Here is a 13,812-nt window from a genome sequence, read left to right on the forward strand (position 1 = left end):
TAGTGACTGACCTATCTGGTTGTCTGTTAGGCGACTGGCAAATGTGTGTCCTGTTCTCTCGTCTTCTAAGCTGATCCTGCAGTCACGGCTGTTTTACAGATAATTTGAATCAGCTTAATCATGGGTGGGCCTCTCGTGATTAGGGCGCATAAGAAAATCTGAATTTGAATGGATGAATAGAGCAGCTAATGTGATTATGAATGATTGCATGTGTGTGTGTGAGTGTGTGTGTGTGTGTAGGGGGTCTTTATTCTGGCTGCAATATTTGGCATCTAGGATCATTTGAGACACACAGCTGAGCTCAATATGAATATTTCTTTCTTTTTTCTCCTTTTGTTCTTTCTTTCTTTCTTTCTTTCTTTCTTTCTTCCTGCACTGGTGTTCAGCATAACACAGCATCTGCGGTGCGTGTTTGCGAGAGAAAGGGAGAGAGAGAGAGAGAGAGAGAGAGAGAGAGAGAGGATTGGCGGGTGAATCAGCCAGTGGGAGGAGAGAGAGCGAGAGACAACAAGAAAGAAGGAGGGAAAAGATAGAGGAGTTAAGGAAGAGAGGGAGGGTGAATGAGCGGGGGGGTTAGGGTGAGCAAACCAGCGAGTGAGGGAGAGGTAGAGGGAGGAGAGAAAGAGGAGGGGGGATGTTGCTGCTGCTGCTGCTGCGCCTGTTTCTCCTGTCAGTCGGCTGCTGCTCGCCTGGCAAGCAAGAGGGAATACAGAGCGAGAGAGAGGCAGAGTGGGAGACGGAGGAAGAGGCGGCTGTGTTTTATTCTAGTAGCGCTATTGTGGCACAGAGAGCCGCAGACACGCTGTGAGGAAGTGGATTTAGGCGCTGGATGCAGATCTGCAGATCCAATGGATTACCAGCAGTGAGTAACTGCTACTGCCACTCTACTATCCCACTCGTCATTTTCAACAGAAAGGGTGAACCCCACAGTCTCCCACGGCGGGGAGTCTGGACCCTACTGGAGACAGAGAGGGAGGGCAAAACCAGACAGTCTTGGCGTTTTCTACACCTTTCTTTCTCCCCCTCCATTTCTTTCAGTCTGCTTGTATGTGTAATCTCAGAGTGTGTCACTGATGCTGTTGCTTGGCTCTCTCTGCAGGAGGGATGCTGGAGGCTAATGTGGCTAACATTAGCATGACGGCCAAGCCCAGAGAGCTGGACCTGAGGTCTGCTGCTGCTGTCTCCTGCCAGGACACTTCAGCCCAGGCCATGGCCTCTAGGAAGCCCCCGGCCAAGCCCTCCGCTCTGCCCCAGGGACATTCACGTCCCTCCGGGTCAGAGCTCAAGGTCTACCGGCCGTCCTCTGGATCTATCCCCATCCCGAGCCCCAATCCGTCCAGGCTCCGCAAGCAGCGGTCGCTTAACAACTTGTGTGTGCTCACTGATGCTGAGAAGAAGCTGCACCTGTACCAGTCTCCCCGCTGGACCGATGATGCGAGCCGGCCTGGCACAGGCACCAACAAGCCGGGCCAGACTAAGACGGTTCAGGCCGGGGTCGGCAAACCACCGCTTTCCCGGACTCTTTCAAAGTCAGAACAGTCTCTTTTCCAGGGGAAGCCCAAACCTTTCTGCTCCCCGCCTGTGACTTCTAACGGCGGCAAGCCCAGTCGAATCCCCGCCCCCGGTAAACCGCGGGGACCTTATGCTGAGGTCAAGCCCATCAGCAAGGCCTCTGAAGCATGCCAGAATGCAGACACCGCAGACCACCCAACTAAGGCCAACTCCAATGGAGCTGGGAATACTGGGACTAATGGCAAGAAACAAGGGGAGAAGGGGAGAACTGCATCTCTGTCAACAGAGGAGAAGAAAGAGAGGAAGGGGATAGAGGGAGAAGATGACAAGAGCTTTCTGAAGGTGGACCCAGAGTTAGTGGTGACGGTTCTGGGAGACCTGGAACAACTGCTCTTCAGCCAAATGCTTGGTGAGTCTGCCATGTTATCCCTATTTTGCATGAAAACATACAAGTTCAGGCATGACACCACTTGACAATTATGTCAACAAGTTAATCAGAATCAGCTCTCCTTTCCTCTCCTTTCCTCTCCTCTCCTCTCCTCTCCTCTCCTCTCCTCTCCTCTCCTCTCCTCTCCACACCCAACCCCGTTCCCTCCAGCTCTGGCCGTAGCTCCAGCATCAACAGCGAATTCTAAATGAGTTTAGTCTCTATTGCAGCAGAGCATAATGTCAGTGTGTTTTTTCTAAGTGCTTTTCACTATAAAATGGTGAGAGCCCTCGCTCTGTCGGTGGTGAAAATCCCCCATGTTTACATCGCTGTAGCAGTCAGATGTGCTTTGTTTATATGTGTAAAATAGATTTATGTTGTATGTGGATGTGTGTACGGATATATACTCGCACTGTGTGCTCCTATGAATCAGCTGAAGTAAGCAGTTCCAGAGGGCTGACATTGGTTTGTTGTTGATTCATTAGCTAGCACCGGAGTGTTTCGTCCTAGTCTCATCTGACCCACTGCCACAGTGAGCTAGATATAGATACACCTCCCTCCTCCTCCTCCTCCTCTCATTATATCTCTGTCTCACAGGTTCTCTGTCTCTAACTCTACCTTCCTGTTGGCAAGGGGAGCATATTTTTAAATCAGTCCACGCATGTGTGCATCTCTCCGTGCCGTGGTTAAGAGTCTTAAACTGCACGTTTTCCTGTCGATACCGCAGCCTCAGCATCTCCTGGCTCACGCCGAAAATCAGCCATTCGTTAATAAACGCCGTGTGAGTGGGACTGGTGGGGTGTGTGTTTTCGGCCGGTAAATAAAACGGCTGCATATTGAGTCGGGCTCCGGTCACAGTGGGCCACATATTTAGCCTTGCACACCACTCCCTCACCCCCTCCCTCCCACTTCTCCCCTCCAGTTCCATTGATCTCCGGGCCACTGACAGATGGTCACTATCCACCCCCCCACACACACACACACACCCACCTCCTGTTACCGGGGGCAACGTGTGGGAGGAGGGAGGGGAATCTGAGGGGGTGGTGGCATGGGCAGGTAGTTAGCGTTATCTACCATTCACAAACACATACCCACCATGAACACACACTGTCACACACATCGGGGGCGAATGTACATCCAAAGTTTTAGCGAACGGGGGTGTGTTGTGAGAATGATGACTGAGTTTGTGACTAATAGGTCAAACCAGGGTCCAAATCTACACCTAACCATCCATTATTCATTCACACGCACACACACCATCTATCTATTGCTCATTCTCTCTCATCCCTCCCTCTCAGCAGGAGCAGATAGCATCAGAGAGTGGGAGAGAATAGTGTAGCAGGTCGTTATATCTGGCTTGATGGCGAGGAAATCATTTTCCGTCCATTTTCATCAAACCTCTCTCTCTCCTCATTTCCCTCTTTCTCTCTTCATCAGCTCGCCTCCTGCAGCAGCGCAGCCCCAAATCACAGCTTGTGTGACCTTGCCCCTGCAGCCTTATATGTGTGTGTTTATATACTGTACACAGTGTGTGTGTATCTGTGTGTGACCTTGTTCTAGTCCTTGTTTTTAATGATGCTGGCCACACCTATACGCCAGGCAGCCAGGTATGAGGAGGGAGATGAGGATGGAAACGCACAGACAGAAAGAATGTGGAGGGTAGGAATTGAGATTTATGGGAGGAGAGTGAACGGGGACGACTTCATTGGCAGAGGAAGATAAATGAGACGGAGACAGAGACAGAGAGAGAGACACTGGAGTAAAATAATGGTAATGACCTAAATTTCTACCTGGCATCCCAAGTGACCGAGTGTTGCTTTGGGTCATTACAGTCTGCCACAACCTGCCGGAGGTTTGTCACCGGAACCACAGCAGGTGTGTAGGATAGTTGTGTGAGTACATACGTGTGTGTGCGTGTGTGTGTGTTAGGGGGAGGTTAATTGTAACTTGCCCTGTAGCTTGCTGGCTGTGGGGCTCATCTTTTATCGTATCTGCTTCTCCATTTCCGATGGGACGCTCGGCTAATTGGTTTCTGCTCCGTGCGCTCTGTCATAGGAAGATAGATTATGGATGTTCAATGGATCATTCCCAGTGTACTACTCCTCCCCTTCCCATATACAGTCCCACCTTCTCCCCATCTGCTTCCTTCATACGTGAAAGCGACGTGTCATTGTACAGAATTATATCGTGAAAGATCGACCTTAACTCGGTCATATAGCCTGTTGTTATGGAAGCTTCATGTTAGCTGTTATAGCTACAGGGAGTAAAATGTGGGCCTGCTGCGTCTTGAACATGTTATGTTGTGTGACAGCTAGCAGCATGCACTGTGACGCTGTCCTTTTGAGAGTAGCCTGCAGCATGAGGCAGAGATAATGGAGAATGCCACTGAGGTCTAATCGGGGATGTAAAACCCAAGACCATCAGCTGTACACTTAACAGGGATAACAAACCTCCAACACACACACAAAATGAAGAAAAGGAAAAGAATCCAGGATATTAGGTTAGGCCTATATGTTTATCTTGCGAGGTGATTTAGGATTAGTTTCAGTTTAATCTGTTTTTCTTTAATCGGACATCCATGTTTTACCACAGAGAGATGAAGAGCTTTTCATTAATTGGATTTTGGAGAATTACTTGACTTGTGTGTCCACGGGCAGCAGCTCTGGACTTGCAGCGGTAATTCTCCCAAATGCAGCATGTTTCGTAAGATATCTGGTTAACAGTATTAGCGATGTCAGAAAATATGGATACACATGACTATCGCGACATTATGTTTTGCGATACTGTATCGATTCTCCAAAATGCTGTTTCTATTTTTAATTAAGTAGCTATTTTGTCTTTTGGAGGTTGTAGCGGAGTGAAGGTACTGGCATCATGTGAAAGTAGAAACAACCTAAGGAATCCATTGGTACAAACCGTGTCATACTTGCATTCCGCGAAGGAGGCTAAACGCTCCAAAGTTACGCAAAATTTTGTCGAGGAAAAACTGGCATGGCCATTTTCAAAAGGGTCCTTGACCTCTGACCTCAAGATATGTGAATGAAAATGGGTTCTATGGGTACCCACGAGTCTCCCTTTTACAGATATGCCCACTTTATGATAATAAAACAATGCAGATTTTTGCATGCAGTTATTTTCCCCCATCCTAAAATGGTGTATTTGAATATTTCTGCATACTTTGGTCCCTAAACAGTCTTAGAATCACATAAATTGTGTATGACTGTAAAGCTGAGACTCTTGTGGATCCAATAAGTCCAATATGTGATGATGTTAGTCCCCATAGTATTCATTTCACTCAGATTTTATACATATGGTGGTGTGCCTTTATACTATGACAGTTTTCCTAAAATTAGATTTAAAAAAATCGCAATATATCGCCTTGCTTACAGTATTGCAATATATCGCAATATATTGAATTGTTACCGGCGTTACCAATTGTTACCAATGCTGCAACCTGAACGGTACTGTCAGGGTAATCTAGAGTACTGAACCTCAGATGTGCGCCACTAATGACACTCCTCCCGGTCCCATTCAGCACCCATCCAGAGGTGTATGCGAGAGGGTAAGCTCCCTAAAGCAGTGGCCTTTCCCAGCATGGGGCCAGGCTCGGTTTAGAGGGGATCCAGTCTAAAGACAGCAGCAAGCCTCCGGATTAGACCCTGCATAAAGATAATGAGAAGATTCAGCCTCCAGTCCACTAATCACACATCTATCACCGTGGAAAAGGCCAGCTATCAAGGCTCAAATGAATTACAGATTAAAGCCCAAAGGACATCTGTTTGGATGGAGATTTAGGTATTTGGGGGGAATTTGACTTCATGAAGGATCAGATTTAGGCTAGAAGATTGGAGATGTTGTGTGGTTTTTGGTTTTGGCTGAGCTGATGGTAACAAATTGAGGGACTGTGTCACTTCCATGTGACCATGAAGGCTCAGCAGAAGAGAAGTAAATAACACTCAGTGACACATGAATGCTCATGAAAGCAGCCTTGACTACCCAACGCGCTTGTTATTTTAGTGTGACATTGTATTGTGCAGTTGATGGCTACTCGTGGGAGACGATGCATCCTCGTCAGCTGTCTGCGGAACAATAAACCCTACCGAGAAATCGACAAAAGCCTAAAAAAGAAGACGTACACACAATCCTGTTCAAGAGAAGTTACCAGCGCTGCAGGAAATAACAACAAAGCAGCTGCAGCTTTAAATGTACACACACGTACACACATTCAGCGTGTGCCACTGATATCCTCTCCTGTCTATACTCCCCTGTTTTCATCCTTTTGGCAGTGACAGGGTATTTTTCATACTTATTTACTCAGTCCCTCCATTGTGATAGCAGTGCTGAGTCTCTAATGTGATGCGGGTGCGACCAGAGCGGCTGGTTCCACCCCGGGCATCGCTGACTGAGGGATTCAGGGCAGTCGTCCTCCCGATCGAGGAGGTGGTGACAAGCCGAATAAATGCACACGCCCAAGGAAAGCGAGGAATAAAGCATCCCTCCGATTCTCTCTCCCCCCTCTCTTCCTCTTCCTCTCGTTCAACTCTGATGTGAGTTGACGGGTAGCAGTGTTCTGTCACCAGTCAGACAGCAGAGAGGATATTTCTGGTACAAGGACAATCTTTTCAGTGAGACAGGGATTTTGTCACGAGGAGTATTCATAGACAGGAAGACTTTTTGCACATGTATGATTGGGCATTTTTTTTTCTCCATTGTTGTGTGCCTGTGTCTGTTTACAATGCGTTTTGGTCAGTCTCTAAGGACTTAATGCAGGAGCCATTGCATTAGTGCCGTCTGCTTCCTGACATCCTCCTTCCAAATCATGTTAGTACACTCTGTGTTTTTGTCTCATCAGCTCTTACACAACAAACACATACACACACACACACACACACACACACACACACACACACACACATACGCTGCTTATCGCTAAAAAACTAGTTATCATACTGCTACGATTATATCATTTTTGAATACACTATTTTTTCATCCATCAGTGTGACAGCGGTAGGAGTGTATTCGTTCATGTTTGTATTGATGTTTGAAAGATTTAAGTGCTTATTGATGGAGCACTCAACTTACCTGCAATGAGTGTTACTGCTAGATGATCCTTAAATTGCTACCGGGTAAAACATCCGTCCTATTGATTAGCTTTAATATCATGATGAAATAGACAGGATGGATAAAGAGATTATATGATACAGACCACTCACATTTATCCCCGGTGAAAAAAATACATGTGTTTTGTATATATTTATATATTGTATATAACATTACATTTAGGGTGTCTGTAAGTTTTTTCTTTTGTTCAGTTTCCATTAGGGCTGTCAATCGATTCAAATATTTAAACATGATTAATCGCCAATTAATTGCAAATTTTGTATCTGTTCAAAATGTACCTTAAAGGGAGATTTGTCAAGTATTTAATACTCTTATCAACAAATATGGGCAAATATGCTTGCTTTATGCAAACATATATATATATTTATTATTGGAAATCAGTTAACAACACAAAACAATGACAAATATTGTCCAGAAACCCTCACAGGTACTGCATTTAGCATTAAGAAATATGCTCAAATCATAACATGGCAACTCAAGCCCAACAGGCAACAACAGCTGTCAGTGTGTCAGTGCGCTGACTTGACTATGAGTTGCCCAAAACTGCATGTGATTATCATAACGTGGGCATATCTGTAAAGGGGAGACCCGTGGGAACCCATAGAACCCATTTTTATTTACATATCTTGAGGTCAGAGGTCAAGGGACCCCTTTGAAAATGTCCATGCCAGTTTTTCCTCGCCAAAGTTTAGCATAAGTTTCGTAGTGGTATGAAATGGTTGATACCAATGGATTCCTTAGGTTTTCTAGTTTCATATGATGCCAGTATCTTCACTCTAGCTTTAAGCCCGCTGCAACCTAAAAATAGCAAGTTGCGTTAATAGAATAGAAATTAGTGGCGTTAAAACAAATTTGTGTTAACGTGTTATTATCGCTTTTACAGCCCTAGTTTCTTTGGTTAACTTGTGGTTAACTAATCTTACTGGGCAATAACAGAAACTGGGTATATCATGAACAGTTTACTCATAAAACAAGATGTAGATAGATATGATAATTAATACTTTTGTGTGTGTGTGTGTGTGTGTGAGAGAGAAAGAGAGAGAGATGAAGACAGAAGGACAGTTATTTAGGCCGCCTCGTGATGAGGAATGCTTTTTCAGTATTCATCTATTTCTGGTCTATTTGTGTTTTCCTGTTATGAAAGGTCTCAGACAAAAGTTCCCTTTGTTACTGATGTAGCCATCTGCATTTTGTAGCTGCTGTAAGGAAACAGTGTTAGTAGTGTTGATCCTATTTGTTGAACTATAGATAAATAGTATAGGTTTATCACAAGTCAGTGGCGGGGACCATCACCTGTTTAATGTCTTTGTAGTGCGATTTTTATCATCCAATGACTGGGATAACCAACAGGGATTATTTTTTAAACCTGATTAAATCATGGTTTAACTTTAAATAAATTGAAATCTGTTGCACTACAGCTTTAAACTCCAATTTAAAATGTGATCCAGTATTAATTTTAAACATATACTTGAGGAAGTTTAACTTTTAAAATAGCTGCCTTTTTGAGATGGATTGAGCAAAAATAATAAAGTTCCTCAAAGAAAGTTAACAAACCAATTGAGTTTCTGCCAGTTGCTGCCAGGCAGTCTATTTTTTCCTTACTGTGCGGTTGTCCGTATATTTATCTTCTATTATTTGTCAGAATCCAATTATTTTGATTTTGCGCAACGCTCTTATCAGATCTTAAAAACTACATATGGAAGTTGTCAGGCTTGAATTGGAAGCTGAGTGTTGCACAATCCAGCTGCAATGCTGCGGCTACAAAAACGAAATTGAATGGTAGATTGAAAAGAAATAAAACTGCAGCTGTTTTGTAAACAAACACAGTAGCGTACACATAACAACCATTTTATGTGAAAGTCTGTTATTTGTGCTTTTATATGTGAAACTTTTATGCTGCTGTCTTTAAGCAGCCAGGATTCCCTCGGAAAAGAGATTTTAAATCTCAACGGGACTATCCTGGAAAAATAAAGATAAAATAAAAAATATATATGTAAAGGCCAAAATGCAAACATATAGTTGGGGTGGAGATTTTGCCTTAACATGCGAGTCAGTTATCCTTTCAACATCTCTGGTTTTATGAGACCACCTTTACTTTATGACAATATTGGATTTATAGGATCAATTTATCAATGTGAGAAGTACCTTGAAATGTCAGATATTTGATTTACCAGATAACAAGTTATTTTATATACTGTATGTTATAAACAGCTTCTCCAGTTTCCAGAAAATGTCAAATATCTTGATACATAACCATAAATATCACAATATAAGATTACATATACTTTGATATACATAGATTGTAGTCATGTCAGCAAAGATTAGCCTATTAATCGAGAACGCCAAATTTCTCTGGTTCCAGTTTCTCAAATGTGTATATTTTCTGGTTTCCTTAATCTGTTGTGATAGTAAACGGAAAATATTTGGGTTTTGGATTGTTGGTCAGACAACCTAAAACCTTTCACAATTTTATAAAATTTTATTGACCAAAAAGTCGAATCGATTAAAATAGAAAATAAATAATTTTGTCAAGTTTCAGTGCAGTTACTTGCATACTTGCTGTCATCAGTTCTAACGTCTCAACCATCACTTTATTAACCGCCATCCTACCGACTTCATATCATTGTTTTCTGTTTCTGTTTTAATTGGTGCTTTTTGAAGAGTGTATTGGGGTCCTAGGAGACCCCAGTCAAAAGCACCTAATTATTATTTAATTAATAGTTTGAATAGATGAAATAGTATTGATAGCTAACTAGTTTGCCATGTGCCTTAATTTAAAGTGCACTCTGTCAGTCATTTTGAAGGAGACAGACAGAGATGCAGCGGATGCAGATTTCCTCATCTGCTCTGTCTATTTTCGCTGCATTACACAATATGCTAATTAACTGTAACTTTCCTAAAATCGAGCAAGCGACCTACTGGATAGAGCGAGCAACCAACTGGGTCGAGTATAGCGATCGGCTGAGTCGAGAATAGCGACCAACTGGGACGAGTACTAGGTCGAGTATAGCGACTGACTGGGACGATTACCGGGACGAGCGACCGACCGACTTGGACGAGCACAGAGACAGGTTTCCTCATGTGCTCTGTCTATTCTCATTTTACACAATATGCAAATGAATTGTTACTTTCCCAAAAAAAACTTTCTTCAGATGACAGTACTTACATAACTAATACATTTAGAGAAGAAATAGGTTAACATTTTGCTATGATGATTGTTTCTTACAGTAGTTCATTCTTGTGTCTTCAGTGACCCCAGTCGGTAGTCTTTGTGTGTTAAATATGTTGGTGGGATGAGGGTTAACAGAGCAGTCACTGCACACAGAGAGCAGACTGTCTGTCTGACATGTGAGAGCGGCGCTGCAGCTGGGTTTTAAGCACATCGTAAAATACAGTTCCACAGGAAACAACTCTCTTGAACAAAAATACACCCAAACATTGCCACACATTATGGTCTGCCTTGGCTCGTTGCTGGGTTTATGTAGTATGTGTGTAAGTGTGTGGCTGTGTGCCCGCATGAATGTGCGTGTGTGCAAGTCAGTTTGTATTTAGATTTTAGTAAAGCAAGCACAAAAGATGTTGCTGAAAGCTCGAGATATTTAACATTTCATGATGCCACACAAACAACACATCCATCATCACACGTTTTTTCCTCCAGGTGATTCGTATTTGACAGCCCCATCTGCATGCCATGTGTGTTTTATGTGTGTGCTTTAGATTGTGCCTCTCTTTATCTTTTTACTCTCAAAGCACCTCACACACGTTTAATCTTCTCCTTTGCAGCTCGGCACAGAGGAATACACACACACTCATTCCTCTTTGTGATTTGAAGCCTAATCAGCAGGGCGAGAGGTCACATGTTCTTTTGGTGTTACCTCGGTGAGGTCTCGACCTTCTTTTCTGAGAAAGTAAACTTCTCTCAAGTCACTTAAAGCTTCCTCTAAGCGGATAGCGCTCTGACTTCTAAGCAGATAGGGCTGTGGTTAAGGAGATATGGCAAGTGTGTTTATGTGTGTATGTTTGGGGTCATGGTTCAGAGCCAGGTTTTGGAGGTGTAGAAATCTGGGCTGAGAGGATAAGAGAGAGAAGTTTAAAGGGTTTAACTCTGGACTAACTGCTGCACAGATGATCCTGGATCTGTTAGTAATATTTTCATCAGTCTGACCACATGTCTGTGTTTCTAAGACAGTCAATGTGTTGCTCGTCCTCTCTGCCTCTACTCTTACATAAGGGTTTCCAATTTGAAATGGATTTCAACACGGTCAGCTGTCCCAAACCACCACTAAACTATCTCTCAATATCTCCTCTTTCTCACACCAAATCATGTGAGCATTCTTTGCAATTGAGCCAACAACTGTTCAAATTTAGTGCACACAGATGCAGCACTGTGCTCCGATACGCTCGTTATTAACCATTCATGCCACATATCAGACATGATCTTCAAGGGTCTAATATCCTGTTGCGACGTCCCGGTTGAAGCGGATGAACTAAAGTTGTGTGTGTGTGTGTGTGTGCAAGTGCGTGGATGCACATTTGGGCGCATTAGCGTGTGTTTGTCCGCCTCGTCCAGATGTGCAGGAATGGCTGTATGTTGTAATGCTTCCTGTTTTGCAAACTGTCTGAGGTCAGCAGATGGCTTTAGTGCTACTCTGAGTGAAGAAAAAGAGTGAAAATGAGAGAGAAGAGAGGGAGTATTATATTGAATGGTCATTTCAAACAAAATACCAAATTATGAACCGTTTTAGTAGCTTAGCAGGTTCATATACACATCGGCTGTTTCCGAAATGAGTAAGGTTGCAATGTTGTAGTGGTGTCCGAGGGTATAGTGAGAATTATTATACCCTAAATAGTGGACTCAGAGTATCCCGCAATGCATCGTGAAAAGTAGTATACAATGATGGTCACTAACCGATCACTATGTACCATCCTGCATTGCGCTGGAGGAAAAAAAGGCAGACAGACGTGAGGAAAGAGAGCAGCACGATTGAGACAAATCCATGAGTTGTGGCATGAAATTAATGTATTTAATGTGAGTAGAGCAGCGTATCACAACACAAACGGCCACAAAGTACTTTGTATTTGTTAATTTGGGAAAATACGCTCATTGCCCCCACATTTACAACGGCCGTTAATTCTTATCTTTCACATTAAAAGCCCTGTACATGAACACAGCATCACTGCTTACCGGGGGGAACTTAAATTCACTCAGAGCATTTTGCTAAGAGACAACTCAACAGCATAGCTTAATAATAATAATATGTATTTATCACATAGAAAATTGACATGTCGGTATTTATTATGGATGCAGACGCTGATGTGGCACGTTTTAATTGTGCGACAGCAGTGATGTAATTAAAAATGACCTGAGTTGTGTCGGAAAGTGTTTTTTAACTATGCCGATGAGCTCACTGTATAGTCCTCTACATAGAACTCCCTAAATAGAGAGTATAGGGAGTGGTGAATGAGTGAATGATTTCAGACACAACCATTGTGACAGGCGTATATCTGGGTTTTGTCTCACCTTTCCATATTTTACCACCATGCCGTGAAGAAATATCCTCAAGAAGAGCATGACGTAACAACATAAACAACAAATAAAACCCACAAAGGTTTTACTAGCATCCTGTTTGGCTGATTCTTGTATATCATCACTTATCAGGAATGCCGTAAAGACACTTGACTATGTTTAACACACATCGCTGGTGCTGCAGACCTTTGATGATGCAGTAGCAATGGTGCTCAACCACACACATCTATCATGCGATAAGGGTGCTGTAGCCCGAAGAGCGGTACGGTGACACTAACATATGTGCACGCACGTGGACGGGACGGGAACAAATGAACTCCGGAGGGAAGGAAGGAAAGAATAGAAACAGGAGCCATTACTCAAACCTATAGTCACAGATATTCTGCAAAAACTATGCACCTCTCACTGGTAAAGACACATGTGGAAGGAGATGCATGAACATGTATTCACACTCACTGCAACACTGTCAAAGAAGGATGCAATGTTGCCACACAAACACACACACACATACATAGTGGCAGACTACTGTACTCCTGCAATGACAGAGCAATTAGTGTGTCTTTGGGGAGTTTTTTTTTCTTTCTAATGGAGAGGAGAGTCAAGTGACCCAAGAGAGGAAACCAAGTGGACAGCAGTTTCAGTCTTATTTTTTCGTTCACTCTGTCTGCTATAGCTAAGTAATCATCAGGCATCCGCATCATGACACATACCTCCTGCTTCCAATATCTAATATTTTTCTTATTGTCAACAAATCCCATTGAAAGTGCCTGAGTAGCCAATCCCTGATATAGCTTATTTCTCTGTGCCGCAGATGTCCATTGTTGTCCAAAGGCTATTAAAAACACATAGATGAGTCACTGGCTGACGTGTTCCTTTATTATGGATCAACACAGGCACTGAAGGATATTTTTTTAGTCAATCCTACATACAGTATATCGTCCCTCTGTTGAAAATACTCACTCGCACACTGAATATAATCTAAAACAATCCTGTTTAATCCTGTTGGAGTATTTTTTTGCTAAAACTACATTGCCCAGATATTTTTGAAGATTACTTATCCTTTTAAAAAAGATAAAAGAAACAATATATTTGTGATGCATTTTGTAAGATTTACATCTTCATTAGGAACAAATGGGCTTGGCACTGAGAGCCAGACAGAGCGAGGGAAGTGGGAAAGAATTGAGAGCCAGACTAATGCACTGTTGGCTATCTTTTCATGAGATTC

At 43.1% G+C, this 13,812-nt stretch overlaps 1 protein-coding gene across 7 annotated transcripts in view; it reads left to right on the plus strand.

The window, feature by feature from the left end:
- The window catches only part of nav1a (neuron navigator 1a), a 125,820-nt gene that overhangs the window by 42,401 nt on the left and 69,607 nt on the right, over positions 1-13,812 (plus strand). For 6 of the 7 annotated variants that reach the window (XM_074644259.1, XM_074644258.1, XM_074644260.1 and 3 more), the window contains one exon: positions 1,100-1,921. In XM_074644259.1, the coding sequence (XP_074500360.1) occupies positions 1,100-1,921 (822 nt within the window). Of the gene's footprint in view, positions 1-623; positions 863-1,099; positions 1,922-13,812 lie in introns of those variants that run through there. The other variant, XM_074644265.1, reaches the window with a different exon arrangement.

This window comes from Sebastes fasciatus, chromosome 8 (genome assembly GCF_043250625.1).
Source record: "Sebastes fasciatus isolate fSebFas1 chromosome 8, fSebFas1.pri, whole genome shotgun sequence".
NCBI classification, from domain to species: Eukaryota; Metazoa; Chordata; class Actinopteri; order Perciformes; family Sebastidae; genus Sebastes; species Sebastes fasciatus.